This window comes from Populus alba, chromosome 11 (assembly GCF_005239225.2).
Source record: "Populus alba chromosome 11, ASM523922v2, whole genome shotgun sequence".
Classification (NCBI taxonomy): domain Eukaryota; kingdom Viridiplantae; phylum Streptophyta; class Magnoliopsida; order Malpighiales; family Salicaceae; genus Populus; species Populus alba.
Genome location: NC_133294.1, coordinates 14679053 through 14694932, shown reverse-complemented (window position 1 = coordinate 14694932; position 15880 = coordinate 14679053). Strand labels below are relative to the sequence as shown.

Here is a 15880-nt window from a genome sequence, read left to right as displayed (position 1 = left end):
TCTTAGTTGATATTTTGCCTTTTCCAAAGCACTACAACAAAAAACAAGCACCAAAACGCAAGGTGGCATCCAAGCGATTCTAACCAAAGACAAGGGATATATATATTATATATAATCAAATATGGGGAGATAATCCCAAAAAAAGAAGAGAAAAAGTACAATTAAAAACTCAAAATATAAAGCAGAAATGACGAGGAGCAAGGCTAGAGAGTTTGCCGTCTCTCTCCCTCTCTCAATGTGGCATGGGACTATGTATGTACCCAATTGCTAGGAGAGAAAGTCTAAAAAACACCATAAAAAAACAGAACCACTTCTCTCTTTCTGATCGCCAAGCCAACCCAAGCCTCGCCGTGTTCCATCCATCTTTCTTAATTGCTCCACTTCCCGATCGTCATCATCAATGAAGCCGCCGCCACACTTCCCTCTGAATTCCAAGTCTCTTCTCTCTTTCTCTCAAGATTCTGTCCCCCTTTTTTTTTTTTTTTTTTTTCTTGAATTGGAATTCCTTTGTCTATTCGTTTTTTTTCCTTACACTTTCTCACTAACCGAACAGGAAAAAGAGAGTGTTCATGGACCCTGACGTGATCGAAATCCCACCCCCTCCAACGCCGATTGTTTCTCGCTTTAGCAGCACTAAGCAACCTAAAAACAAACAGGTTCTTTTTTAAGAAGTTGCTGTCTTTATTCAATTTCGAGCTTTTCTGTTCTCCATTTATTTTGATCATGAATTTATCTTGCTTTCTTTTATTGTTTCATTCTTTTTCCTGGGTATCTAATGTCTCTGTGATTGTCAAACTTGGTGTCTTTTTGTTTTTTGTTTTTTTTTTTGAGTAATTGAATTGGCTTTGTCATTGTCTCTGTGTTTTATTGTTAACTTCAGTTTCAGTGTGTGTAGAGTTGAAAATACTTAATTGTTGATAAGTACATAGGATTGACAGAGTTCTGTTTGGCTTACAATCATTTTTTTTTTTTGAAGTATTGTGAGTAAGGGGTGAAGTGGATCAAAGACAATGCCAGTGTTTGTGTGGGTTTTCTTTACATCGAGTTTAAGCTCTTCTTTCTAGGATTTGAGTTGGTTCAATTTCAGATTTTTGTATTACAAAGTGTTTGTAATATCTGTTAATGCTACAATTGGTTTTTCCCCCCTACTTGTTGTTTATTTTTCACGTGGAATCAATTAGAGAGTGAATAGGTATAAGTTATCTGAATCAAATATGAGCTCTTTTCAAAGTTTTTTGAAGTACATTTCATGAAGGGGGAAAAAGGGGCTTAGATTTTGGTGAGCTTGGCTGACAGGTGCTGCTTTTGAGCATGCATTAGGGAGGATGACCGTGTTTGGATGAGATAATAATGCTAACAATAAGCTATCTTTGGAGAGAAGGAATGATTTAACACATTGTAAGCTTACATTTGTAACTTTGCAGGTTGCTTTGCTTTTTATTGTCTGGAATATTTTTTTTCCTAAATGTTTTTTGTTGTATTTGACCACCTATTCCAGGTGCGTCAGGACTCGGGATGGTTAAGCAGCCACCTCAAGTGCAACAGTTTTTCGTAAAGTGATGATTTTGGAGTTAAAGTGGTTACTTATAGGGTGGGATTGATTGATGAAACTAGGTTGGGAATCATATTAGTAAAGAGTGCAAATTATGAAAGTGTTCGAGGCTAGTTAGGATTTAGAATGCACAAATATAAGTTTGACTTATTACTAACATCGAAACAATTTCACATTCTACGTTGAAAGATGGGTCATGTCATGATTCCCCGTTTTATTGTTGTAAGAACCTGGTTTTCCAAAAAATTACCTTGTGGAGGTTACCTTTCCCCCTTCTTGAATCGAAGGAGGAAGAGTGCCTAAAGGAGGAGTTCTTAGCCATCTGGTATAAGTTTTCCAAAGCCCCTGCTATAGCTGCAGTATTGGGAATTAAGGCATGTCTTCAGTAGTCCTTGTCTTAGTACTTGAGCATAGGACATCTTACAGCGGCCCAAAATCAAGGAAATACTAAAAATTCTGTCCTAGATCTTGTAATACCCCGATTGCAAACTAAGAAAGACTACTTTACTCACTACTAAAGAAAAAAGAGAAAGGAGAGACCTACTAGTTGAACTTAATAAATTGAGCTATAACAGATATTCTAACACCATGTAGAATATCTATATCTGCAAAGGAAAACGAGTGAAATAATGTGGGAAAAAAGAGAGGGGAATATAAAAGCAGTGAAACAAACTTCATTAAATAAATTTCTCTTGTTGTGTTGCATGAGTGGAAAAGAGAAGAAGTGAAATCAATAAATTATGTTTTTTCCCATTGCATTTTCATCAATATTTAAGTTCTTTCTACCTCTCGAGGATAATATTGAGGAAATTTTCCTTTTCTCATCTTAACTCTCAAAGAAAAGACATAAAATTTACCTTCTTTATTTTCCTTCACTTTCCTTTCACTTCCATCAGTCTATGCAATGTAATTGCAAAAAGAAAATATTATTTGTAGGTTATTCTTCATGAAATAATTGATGTTGACAAGGAAGAAGATCCTGTTGATGTGATGATTCTTGATAAGAAATTTGACATAAAGAATAAAGGGAAATCTATAAGAGAGAATTCTGATGGTTTCAGTCAAGCTAAGGTATGTATTAGTTTATACAATGTACATTTCTTAGCGCTAATATATGGTGTTTCTTCTGTTTTTTCTTATTGGTATTTTCCCCTTTTTTTCTAGGATGGCATTTCCGATCATCTTTTCAGTTCATCTACTGGAGCAAATAATGTGATTAACGTGGATGGTCTTGATTCTGACTCATTGTATGATGATGGTGCATGTATGGATTTTTATTCTGATGACATCATGGAGTTTGATGAGTATTCATATTTGCAATCCCATTTTGACAATGTGGATATTCCTCCTGGAGTGGAGGCGCCCATTCCTTGGCTGCCAAATTCTGATAATAATGCAAAGAAAACTGCTAATGGGACTAATTCTTTCAATACAAGCAATCAAATGCAATCTAATAGTGGGGGTTCATGGTCATTGAAGCCTGCCCATGCAAGCAAGAAGCTGAGTTCAGGGAGTGGTTCAAGTTTTCATAACCCGATGGATTCCGTGAGTCATGCTTCTGGAGTGAACCTGTCCTCTCCTTGGTCATTTCCCCAGGCTGCCCAAAGTAAGAAAGAAAAAAGCATTTCACAACATGGGAGGAGTGCCTTGAATTTTCCACCTTTTCAAAGTAAAAAAAAGCCAGCCACTTCAAATAGTTCAACTGATTATGGCTATGCAAAGCACCTAGGCGATGTTATGCTCCCTCATGGAGTCGGGCCAGCACATTTGGGACATACCAGTCTTGCTCCCGAATTTTATCCAACCCCCCCTTCATTTGTGGGAGGATTGCATCATTTTCCTATTGTTGGCCCTTCCATGTCTACGTTTATGTCGAAATTCAAAAAATCATTTGATAACCATACAAGTCATTCAAATTTCTATGATCCGTTCGATGCTTTACATATCCCTCCTGAAGAAAAGGCTGCTGGAACTCCGAAAAATGTAAATAAAGATGATATCCTCAGAAAGTTTCAACTATTCAAACGATTTGATACAGTTGAAGATCATTCAGACCATCACTATACTTCTAAAGGTTCTTTGATGAAGCAGGTGGTTACTTTAGAAGACACAGGTCATATTTCTTTTTATTATTCTCCGTTAATGATTTGTTTGCATAATGCTAGCATCCTCCTTCTGACAGCCACCAAAGACATGGGCAAAGAGAATTCAGGAAGAGTGGAGAATCCTGGAGAATGATTTGCCAGGTAAGCTTTATACTTTCTGATTCTGATCTCTAATCACTACCATAAGCTTGACATGGGTACTCTCCTCCTCCTCTTCTTCTAGTGAACCTCCTTCTCCCCACTATGCTCCCTTTGTGGTGTTCATATTATTACCTGTTCAGATTCACTAGGGGGCTACTGAATAGTATGAAGTACCGATAAAGAATACAATGACAAAACAATTGAGTTGAAAGACTACCAATATCTCTGTGTATACTACCATTAAATGTCACAAACAGTTTTTTTTATCTCATCCTCAATTTCACTAATGCTTTTGAGCATCTAGTTGTGCCCCCCCTCTGCTATTGTGAGAAACTTTATAATTTTAACAGGCCATAACTTTTCAAAAATGAAATTAGCACATGGAGGATAAATTTTTTCAACCATGAAAAGAATTCTCCTCTTGCATCTAGTGATGAATAAAAGTAGAACAAGTAAAAGTTTTTAGTGAGATTTTGTTTCCTTTGAAGTTTTGAACAATGGTGGAGCCAAGGGGCCTGTAGTGGGTAGCCCCCCTTGAGATTTTTCTTCCTATTATATAAATGTATTATATTGTAATGACCACCCCTCAAAATAAAATCCTAATCAGTGTTGTTAAAAGCGAAAGGCACCCTAAGGCATCAAGACTGTCAGATGGTTGAAATGCTAGGCGCATGCCTAAATTAAACAAGGTGCTATGCTATAAATTCAAATAAAATATATAATATTATAATATATAAATCACAAATATATACCTTAAAAATTAAGGTTAGAAAATTAAAGTGAAACTCAAAATATTTTAACGTATTCATAAAAAGTTATACCATTCACCTTTGAAAACAAAATAAGATAATTTAAAAGAGCAAGTAGATTAACATAGTTAAATTTAAAATGTTAAAGTTTGGAATAAACTAAGTTGATTAAAAAAAACAAAACTTAGGTTTTAGAAACAGTAAACACAACAAGAAAAAAAAAATTGTGAAGTTTGAAACTGAAGTTTTAGAAACAATAAACATCACGAGAAAAAATAAATCAATTGTGAAGTTTGAAACTGAAGTTTTAGAAACAATAAACATCGCGAGAAAAAATAAATCAATTGTGAAGTTTGATGAGTGATAAACTTGAGATTTGAGAAAATCTTTTTTATTAAAAAAATGAAGTAAATTTTTTGGCAGAAGACATGTAAAGAAGAAAGAAGATGGAGAGAGACTGTATCAGTGAAGAAGAACGAAAATAAATGAAGAATAAACAAACAAAAAGATGCACCTTATTTTTTGGAAAAGCGTGGCTGCCAAATGTGCATCCAGCTCTATTTTGATGACCCTTTTTTCCTTTTAAACTCCAATCTTTATTTTTATAACTATACCCATAAATTATTTTTGTGGTGAATAGAAAGAACATGGACAAATAGGTCAAGACACATCTCAATTAAAGAAAGGGGAAAAACAACATATATTTTGACCAGGGGCTCCCTTCAGTGCTTGGTGCTTGCACTCCAAGTGAGCGCCTAGTTAAATCGTCCCGCCTGGAAAAATAAAAAGTCCTAGGTCTCGCCTTACCTCGCCTAGAGTGCCTAGGTGAGCGCTTCTTGACAACACTGATTCTATATATATCATCCTATACATATCATGTAGTAATCTTTGTTTACGAGTGTCAAAAAGAATATCGATTATATTGTGAGCTTGCATATAAAATTTATCTATGGATTTTACAGAGCAAGAAAAGTTGTACTTGAGATTACAATTGGAGTATTTTGAACTTGATATCACCCTGAATTGTAAAAAGTGTTACTATTTCAAAATTATGCCAATGATTGGTATAATCAAGAAATTAAGTCAATTAATTATACTCTTTTTGAAAAAGAGATTGTTGAAAATTTTGATATTGATAAAAAAATTGATGAGTTTTGTATGATAAAGTATATTGAATGCAATTCAAGATACAGAAGAGTTATATAAAAAGAGAATATAGTAAGGATGTTTTCATGTTTTAATACCTCTCATAATAATTTCCATGGATATTTAGCATTGATAAGATTTTGTTATTATTAGTGATTAATGATTTTTATATTTATTGAGAAAACTTTAATTATTGCATAAATGACTTTATCTTTCTTTCTTTCTTTTTCTGAGAACTTCATTAAATACTCCCTCCCTCTTGCTTTTGCTTTTTCTTCCAATGTGATGGCGATCTTCAACATGTAACCAATGATGGAAAAAATGCAATTAGTTTGACTTTGTTGAGATTTTCTTGTCCAGTTAAAACACTTCACCTTATTAAGTAAAACATATTTCTTGTGAAAAGGAAAAAAGGTCCATTTAATCCTTTCTGAATTGCTTCTCTCCCAAGGTCTGGATAATTCATTTCTCACATTGTGTTTGTCCTACTCCTATCATGTCAACAGATTCTATATTTGTTAGGGTTTATGAAACAAGGATGGACCTATTGAGGGCTGTAATTATTGGAGCAGAGGGTACTCCCTACCACGATGGTCTCTTTTTCTTTGATGTTTTTTTCCCTGCTGGCTACCCCAAAGTACCACCGGTAGTGATCAAGGTTTTGTGTGGATTACTTTTGCATCTTCTGTTGTTCAACCGTCTCATAATTTTCATTTTATCTGTGTTAGCATGTCTACTACCATTCTGGTGGTCTTCGACTCAACCCGAACTTGTATAATTGTGGGAAGGTATGCCTCAGTCTTCTTGGAACCTGGCAGGGTAACAAGAATGAGAAGTGGCAGCCTGGAGTTTCTACTGTGCTACAAGTTCTAGTATCTATACAAGCATTGATATTGAACCAGAAGCCTTTTTTTAATGAGCCTGGATATGAACTGCTGAGTGGTTCAGCTAATGGTGAAAAACGATCTCAGGAGTACAGTGAGAGTACTTTTTTCTTATCACTCAAAACAATGGTTTACACAATGAGGAGGCCGCCTAAGGTGAATTTCTTGTAACTGCTTATTTTCGTTAGGGATTCTTGCTGGTTTAAATTGTCTCCTGAGTTATTTGGATAATAATCTAAGGAGAAGCATAAATGATTTTGGATAATAATCTCAGGATAAGCATAAATGATTTAAAGTATGGGTAATTTTCACCTTAGATCCTCCACTAAACTGTTAATTGGAGTAGTTTTTAGTACGTTTAAAACATGTTAAAAATGAGAAACATTGGAAGTTTAGGAATGGGTACGAACCATGAATAACTAGAAGAGCCCGAATGCTAATTGTTGCTTGTGCCTGGACCCAGTGTGCTTTGTTTGAAAGTATAAAAAAACACACTATCAATGGATGGCCTTACATCAAGAAACATACTGCTGTGATTTTGTGATGATACTTCTGTGATTATCTTTCTTCAACTTCTGTGATTCTCATCCAGATTAGGCCTGCCATTTATTCCATCAAACTGTGCATATGAATTCTCAGCTGGTGAAACACTTGCTTACCTTTAGATTTAAAAACTAATCGATTCAAATCATCGGTGCTTGCAGCATTTTGAGGACTTTGTGCTGGGCCATTTCAACAAGCGTGCTAATGATATTCTCGTGGCATGTAAGGCTTATATGGATGGTGCTCAGGTAGGGTGTCTGGTCAAAGGTGGGGTTCAGGATGTTGACGAGGGGGATAAGAGCTGCTCAAAGAGTTTTAAGGACTCCTTGCCTGCCTATGTCGATATGCTGGTGAAGCAGTTCTCACAAATTGGAGTTCAGGACATTGAAAATTTCCAAACATCAGAAAACGGTGGGATACTGATTGATTAATAGGCCCATGACTGCAATATAAATGAGTTATTGATGAGAAATCAATTTTGAAACTCGATGAGAAGCGTCTTTACATACCTGACATGCAATATAGGTTTTCTGATTCATATCAAGAAGTTAGATGACTATTCCTATAGGATGCTTATTTTTATTTTTCCGAACTGTACATGGATCTAGACAAGGACAAGTTCATAAAGTTTTATCTAATTATTCAGTTACATTGTAGAGATGGTGTTGGCAATCTGCAGTCAGGTTGAAATGCTAGGTACTTGGCAACAATTGATTTCGAAGTCTTGTTCATAGATCCATAACCATAGGGACAGCTTTCAATATTCATTTTACAACTTGTTGAATTAGGATATTGTTTTGAGTGATTAATGATTGCTTGTAGTCTCTGTTCGAGTTCTTTTGGCCACCTTCTGAAATTGGAAATATGTTGAAGAACTTAACAATTCTTTCAAAGATTGAAATGCTTGCTGGCTGTTTTTAGCTCCTGGTAATCTTGAAGAAGATGCTGGTTTTGGGAGAGTGCTTATCACAAGAAATGTAGCTCAGTGATAATTCCCGTCCCCTGCCTAAGGATCCGTTCTCTCTGTCGTCGGAGAAGTAACAAGATTTCACATTTGCCTCGAGGATATGCTCGCTACAAGGGTGAAGGCTAAAGGGGTTAAAGGTTTCGGTTAATGAGTGTGTTTTCTATATTAGCGTAAATTGTAACCTTTGTTTGACAAAAGTACATTATGGATTAGCTAATTTGTTGAACCATGTTGATGGACTTGCATTTATTTTATGCTGATTTGCATAATAAATCAAATATTGATAATATTTCAAATCATATTTTTTTTATTATTAGAAGAGACTAGTTATTTCACAATTCACTACACTCTTTCACCAGGCAATTTTCCTTTCAGATCCCTTAATTTTTAGATTAGTTCCAGTTTGGTAATCAAACTTTTATTTTCATTCAACTTGGTCCTTAAGAGTTTTTTTTTCATAGAGTTTTCTATTCTTTTGAAATTGCATGTTATCACATTCGTTCCAGGGGTTCTTGGGTTAATTGGCAGGTTGATTTTAAATAATATAATTTTTAATTATTGTTAAAAAAATAATAATTAAAATTAACATAGAAATAGATAACAAGCTTTTTCCCCATGTCTACTGTTCAATAGGCATATAAACCTATATTTTAGACCTTAGATTTTTTTTTTTTATGTTTGGTCCCTTTTTTGAATTTTTCATTTCGATACCAAACTTTATTTTCTTACATCTCAATCCCTAAATCTTAAAAAATAAAAGAAGGAGGTCAGGTGGTCAAATTCTAACTATACGTTATCAACATGAAGACTAGTTACAAGGATGTCTTTAGAAACATTCTCAGCTTGGACTTCGACTGCAGGAATCTTCTCAATGTTTATTTGAACAGAAAACCTAACATTTTATCTTCGCTTCAATGGTTAATTTTCTTTAGAAGAAGAGTTACCACTAGGAGAGGTTGTAGACACATGACTAGGCATATACGGAGTGGACCTACTAAACTCAAATCTAGTTGTTCCATTAAAAACCTTGTATAAAGAAATAATAAGGAAATGCAAGGTATTGAAAGTACATTAAAATATGAAAGTGAAATTACCTGAAACACTTTGTAACCCTTTAACCATATAATTGATGTCATATTAAGTATGAAGATTATCCAATCTGGTGCAAACTCTCTCTTTCTCTAGGCCTAATAATGGTTTTTAATTCATACCCACTAGAAGTGTTCTTCAATAACATGTACAAGCTTACAACCCCAAATTGAACCATATCTATCTTGAGTTATAGCTAAGCCAATATACCTCATTATTACTCACTGTCCACTACATTTTTTTGAATGAGAAGACTTCCCTCTCATAGTATTTTTCACTGATCCATTTTGCCAATTGACAAAAGTAAAAAACTAAGGGATTAAAAGCCCCCTTTTAATACTACTAATCAAGATATAATATTGTCTAAATATCTTGATCAATGACTCATTAAAAATCCTCAATAATTTTCAAATGAGGATAAAATAATACATTCATTAGGATGAATTTGAGCATGACTGAGATATAATACCTCAAAACATCTCTTACAAATTCTTGTAAAGGAAACAAATATCCAAACTCGTATAGACATATAAGGGCTATAATGATAATATTACCCCCATTATATTTGTTGGTGACCTGAGAGATATGATCACCAACTTCATGAATGTCCACAATATAATCTCCTGGCTGACTAGCATTGGTCATTGATACTTGGTCCTAGGTTACTGAACTCTATATATCATCCATAGGAGTCTTGAGTAGTATTAGTTGTCCTTTTAGGTTAGAAACCTCCTGGAAAACATCCTTGTCCTTTCTTCTAGCGGAAGAAGGTTGGGCACCTTCCCTCTCAAATCTAGGGCTAATTTTTATGGCCGAAGATCTTCGACGGATGACTTTAGTTTCAGGCCTGAAATTGAAATCATCTTCAGAGGATATATTTTATTTTTCTTTTCTAGAGTTCATGATGGTAGAAGGAAGAAAAAAATGGAGAAGGTTTTATAAAAGCATAAAGAAAAAAGATCTAGTTTACCTAGTCAATGAATTCCTCTTTATTGTTAAATTGTTCTCTCTTATAAAATATTAGAAATACCTAAGTCAGGAGATCCTGAAAAAAAAAAAAAACTTAAGCAAAGTACAAGAAAAAGGGAAGATAGGGATGTAAGACAGATGACACCTCATTTATAACTCTAGGAAGGTCAATAGACTACAATATTTATTGAGCGTTGTTGGTTGGTCTTCCTAAAAACCCTTTTTTTCTCTTTAGAAATCTTTTTAGATTTAGAAAGTTCTATCATATTTTCTCAAAGAAAAACAAGATGTTGACTAACTGCTTATCTCCCTCAAAATCTCTTAATCCTTTAATGCAAGATTACACATTAAATGCTTGGGGGGGACAACTGATGAGTTAATTTTTTGTTAAGATTTTTATTATAAAAGATCTTTTTAAATAAAATGGGTTTGAAAAACATGCCAAACCAAATTTTGGGTTTGGCAGTCAACCAAGCTCAAGGTGACGTGAATCTAACGAACATACCCGACCCAAAAAACTTGGACTTGGTAGTCAGCCAAGTCCAAGAAAACTTGGGCCTGACAAATATGTCAGACTCAAAAAACTTGAGCTTCGTAGTAAGTCAAGCCTAAGATAACGTGAGTCTAAGAAACATCCTAGACCCAAAGAACTTGGATTTGGTAGTTAGCCAAGCTCAAGATAACATGGTCTGAAAACCATGCCAGACCTAAAAAACTTGAAACTTGGCAGTCAGTCAAGCCTAATATAACGTGGGTCTGACAATCTTCTTAAATAAAATAGGTTTGGAAAACATACCAGACTTAATGTATTTGGGTTTGACAATCAACCAAATCTAATATAACGTGGGTTTGATGAACATGCCAAACCCAAAGAACTTGAATTTTATAGTCAGCCAAGTCTAAGAAAACTTAGGTTTAGCAAACATCTTAGACCCAAATAACATGGGCTTGATAGTTAGCCAAGCCCAAAATAACGAGGAATTGAAAAACATGCTAGACCTAAAAAACTTGAACTTGAAAGTCAAGCAAACCCAAGATAACACGAGTCTAGAAAACATGTCAGACCTAAAGAACTTGGACTTGGAAGTCAGGTAAACCCAAGATAACATGACATTGGAAAACATGTCAAACCTAAAGAACTTGGATTTGGTATTCAGCTAAGCCCAAGGTAATATGGATCTAGAAAACATGCCAGATTTAAAAGACTCGAACTTGGCAGTTAGCCAAGTCCAAGGTAATGTGGGACTCGTAAATATACCAGACTCACAAAACTTGAACTTGACAGTTAGCTAAGCTTAAGGTAATATAGGTTTGGCAAACTTGGTAGCCAACAAAGTTCAAGGAAACATGAATTTGACAAACATGCCAAACCCAAAGACCTTGGACATAACTAAGTACTAAGGCTATATGCGTAATCCTAGACAATCCTTTACAATATAAGTATAAAAGACGTGATAAACCATCATGCCTCTCAATCTAGAATAATAGTTCATATTAAGGTAATAATTTCCCTATACTTACAGGTGTATATTAGGTCTCTTAAGGGACTTACTAGACTTAATATTATTAATAATATGTAAGAGATATTTATCTCTCATTAATGTCGTCGAAAGTAGATGACTTTCCATTTTTTTTCTTCTCTGAAAACAACAAGGTTTAGGGGGTATAAATAGCCCATGAACTATCCAGATAAAAGGTTCATAACTTTTTATCTTTTAAGATAAAAGATACATAGATTTCAGAGGATTAACCAACTTAAAATTCAAAAATAAACATCTTTGATCCTTAAATTTAAGACTTTTTTAAATCATTTTATACCTTTCCTATAAATATATTGATTTTATCATCAGAGAGTCTTTAAATTCTCCCGATTAGGAATGTTTTTGCAAGTATTCAAGGTTCTATTATTAACCTATCCTTAGATTAAGAAGAAGAATCCGAACACTTGAATATAATAATTAACTACTATCTCAAATAGTAGACAAATTTTTACTTACATATCTTGGAATATGGGATATCATCACAATAGAAGCATAGAGATAGGATCAAGAGGTGTGGCAGAAGTGTATTGTGATAATAAAAAAGCACAATGTTCAAGGAATAACCTTCAGGGTATAAAATTGAGAGGCGAGCTTTAGACCTTTTCTAAAATGTTGCTTTGTTGTGCTGGCTGTGGATACATGCCCAAGTAGGATAGAATTGCGAATATGTGATGAAGTTGATGTATAATCATTTGATATTATACTCATTGAGCTGTGCTAATTTTACCAAATAATATTTTGGTGAGGTTTGCATTATTGATATTTATTTCCAACATCTGAGACAAAGAATTGTCATTCTATCTATGATCTCTGCTTTCCTGTGGCCCGTGTGCTTGGCAGGGTTGGTTCACCGCTTCCGTTTCAGGCAGGACACATGCCCTTCGTCACTGTGGGATACACCTGTTTTTGTGGTGCCCCTTGGCTTTTCGTTTGGGTGCTCTATTTTTTCTTATTTTTTCACTTAATTGTCAAAATCTAGCTTGGTTTGGGTTTGCAAGGGTCCAATCCTATTCTGTGCTATTTTTTTCTGGGATAGTGATGGCTGCTGCAGTTTTGTTCCCTGCTTCCCTGCTATGTGGCTAACATTAGCAAGCTGTAATCAAATGCATCAATTGCAATATATTGATTCGTAGCTTCGAAGATTTTGGGTAGATTTTGTTCTGTTAGTTATTGTGGATAATCTTATAACAAGATGCAGTCTAGCATATGGACGTCTTTCTTCTCATTTGCTTCAAATTACAAATACACAATGAACGTACGTACGTAACATCTTGCTCCAGGATGAACACATTACCTCCTGCTCGGTTCCAGGGTTTCTTGATGATCGAGGCAACTAGCTTGAGCTTTGCATGGAACTAAGTGTGTGATATCAGACAAGTGAAGTAACATATCAGTTGAGACTACGGGATTGAAGTTGCTTGTCCCTGTCCTCCTTTTTCATACAAACTTAAACATGAAAACCTTCTGCATCTTCACATAGCTGGCTTACTGAGGGCAAGCAGAAGAAAAAACAAAAACAAAATTAAGGAAAACAACGGCAAATGTAAGTGTCATATTGTTATCAAACATTCTCCTTCCTTGGGGTCTGAACAACGATAAGTTTCTATGAGTAGACAAGACTGAGAATCACCTCCATCTCCATAAAGGCTTTCTTTATTGGTGACACAAACTTTGGATTCTGTATACTCAATTAAGTACAAAACACCCTCTCTATTTCCTTTGTGAGAATAAGAAATAACAAATATACTGCCCAAATAACATAAGCTAGTCCCTAATAGAAATAGTAACAAAAACAGCCACATTTTATTAAATCCAATTATGATGCCTCAAAAACCTTGTATTTTAAGCATACCCACATGTTCCATATTGACATTTAACCCCCGGGGAACACTTATTGTTGCATTTTCCACAATTACTGGCGTTGTAAAAGATGTTTGTACATCTTCCATTGCAGCAAGACTCTCCAAATTTGCACTTTTTACCACATTGTCCACAGTTGTTCTTGTCTCCAAGAACATTGCGGCAATGTTTCTTGCAACAGTAAAGCAGGCCCGTGCCTTTGTTGGCCGAAACGCCATTACATTTGTTATTTCGCTCAGCGTTACATCGTGTACCTTTCTTTATGACAGAGGCCAAGAACCGGCTTCTTGATCTGAAATTGACCGGTGGGGTGTCAAGAACATACTCTTCATCTTCATCTTCTACATCGACCGATAAGGTTATTTGAGTGTGCAAGGCGAGGAGGATGGAAACGACCAGGGAGAGAATGGTTGCAAGTTTGAGTAGAGAACTGGCCATTCTCTAAAAAAAGGTGGGAATGTGTCTTCAAGAGCAAGGGAGCTGGAGGGTATTTAAACTGCAAGCTTGTGATAAAAAAAATTCCATAATTAATATATACAAGGGAAGGAAAGTGCTGCCTCGGAGTCCTGTACAGGCTGGTCAAGTTCTTACTCCAATTAGTATGAATGATAAAGCTAGCATTCTTGATGAAACTCTAGATTCTCGGCTTAGTCAAATAAATATAATTTGACTTATTCGAATATATCATGAAAGCCTCGCCATGCCTCTCAATTATAACTTCGAAATTTGAATTGATGTCCAAATTTAAGGGGACCCTAGATCCTTAGGGTATCTATATAATAACTTAAAATGTCCCCTTACAATTTGTTTCTGATAAAATACGGGCATTGGAAATTGTAACTATTTATGCCGTGCAGTTGTTAAATCTAGCTCGAGTCTTGCAATAAAAAATATATGTTAATTACTATTTTATTCAATCAGGGGAAAATAACCTCCAATCCCTTTGTAAACCATGTAAAAACAATAGTTATTTATTAGATTTTACCTGTTAATTTATAATTTTAATTAAAAATTTAAACTTTTGGTATAAGATGATTGTTTTATATTATTTGGTTGTGGCTTCGTACTAATCATTTGATATTGGTGACCCTGGCTGGCTAATTGCCTGACCACGAAGGCTAGGGAGGTCGCCTGTGAACGTGTGAGTGATCTTCTTTTCCGGCAGCAAATGCGTTGAAAGCCACCAGTGGAACACCCTTCTCATCTCGTGATCACAGCAGGGAGATTAATGAAGGGTGTAGGTGTGCCATATTATATGATTCGTCGGTTCCATAAACAAATCTTAATATCTAAACTATAATATTATTAATAATTTAATATGGTTGACATGCCTCGTTCCTCTAATGAGCTCAAGTTTTCATCGATCTCCAACCGTGATCATAACATAACGCGTTGACTCCATAACCCTACGAATATTCTCTTGTTTTGTGTTTCCAGATCAAATCACATGCGCCACTGCTGCTTCTTCTTTCTTTTTTCCTTTCTTTCCTTTTGAGTTGTACGGCTGTACCGTATGAGAATTGCTACAGTCTTCTTCTAGAATGGCAGGTTGCTGCAATACTTAACCTAGAATGGCAGCAAACAGGGCAGTGTGTGATTGATCGATGAAGAAAATGAAGTCGTTACATGCTGCTCCTTCTTATTCTCCTCTTAAACCATCGGGCCAGTGTCGTAAAACAAATTCTCACGTCTCGGGGCTGAGATTTTTCTCGATCGAATTTAGGCACGTCGACTTTGCATGTAGACTAAGCATTCATGAGTTCTTCTGCGTACAGCTTTCTCTTTAATTCAACCTTGAAATGATAACATAAAAAGTGAATCCTTGAAGGTTCTGTGCATTCTTCAATTCATAAAACAAAGCACAAAAAGCAGTTTCTTTCAGAGAGTCTGTTTATATCAAAGTTGAATTGATATATTCATCTCTTGCTTGTACAAAAATAAATTTAAGGAGATGAAGTATAAAACTGCGACTGGATTGTCTTAATGAATCTATAAACCTGTCACGGGAGTGCTTCAAAGACATGTAATTCGAGGCTGCTGGATGCAACTTGGCAAAGAGAAACTAATTTGATTTCAGTTTCCAGGTTGCATTAATTAATTGATATTTACTTCCAAGAATGTCAAAGTCGCAATATTTCATAATGCAAGTGTGATCTGGTTAAATGAATCTGAACCAATATTTGTCGGAGAAAACTGACTTGGAACTATTACATCTACCACCAGCTAGCTAGCTAGCATCGGAATATATACACAACTATTTCTATCGACTTGTTGCAGGCATTCAGGCATCGGAGTATTGGCCCAGGTTGTCCGAAGTTATCAAACAACTAGCTA

General features: G+C 35.3%; 1 protein-coding gene across 1 annotated transcript; it reads left to right on the top strand.

Moving 5' to 3' along the window:
* Positions 1-70: 70 nt before the first annotated feature.
* On the top strand, positions 71-7776 carry LOC118038281 (probable ubiquitin-conjugating enzyme E2 26). Its single transcript, XM_035044595.2, has 8 exons — positions 71-435; positions 554-656; positions 2489-2623; positions 2717-3643; positions 3735-3798; positions 6200-6339; positions 6422-6733; positions 7282-7776. Exons 1-8 carry the CDS (start codon positions 401-403, stop codon positions 7549-7551), a joined length of 1986 nt encoding a protein of 661 aa, XP_034900486.1. The 5' UTR covers positions 71-400; the 3' UTR covers positions 7552-7776.
* Positions 7777-15880: the final 8104 nt, after the last annotated feature.

Coding starts and splice junctions, on each gene's coding strand:
- LOC118038281 (XM_035044595.2), top strand. CDS start 401: ATGAAGCCGCCGCCACACTTCCCTCTGAATTCCAA. Junction 3,799..6,199: donor CCTGGAGAATGATTTGCCAG/GTAAGCTTTATA, acceptor TCATGTCAACAG/ATTCTATATTTGTTAGGGTT. Junction 6,340..6,421: donor GCTACCCCAAAGTACCACCG/GTAGTGATCAAG, acceptor TATCTGTGTTAG/CATGTCTACTACCATTCTGG.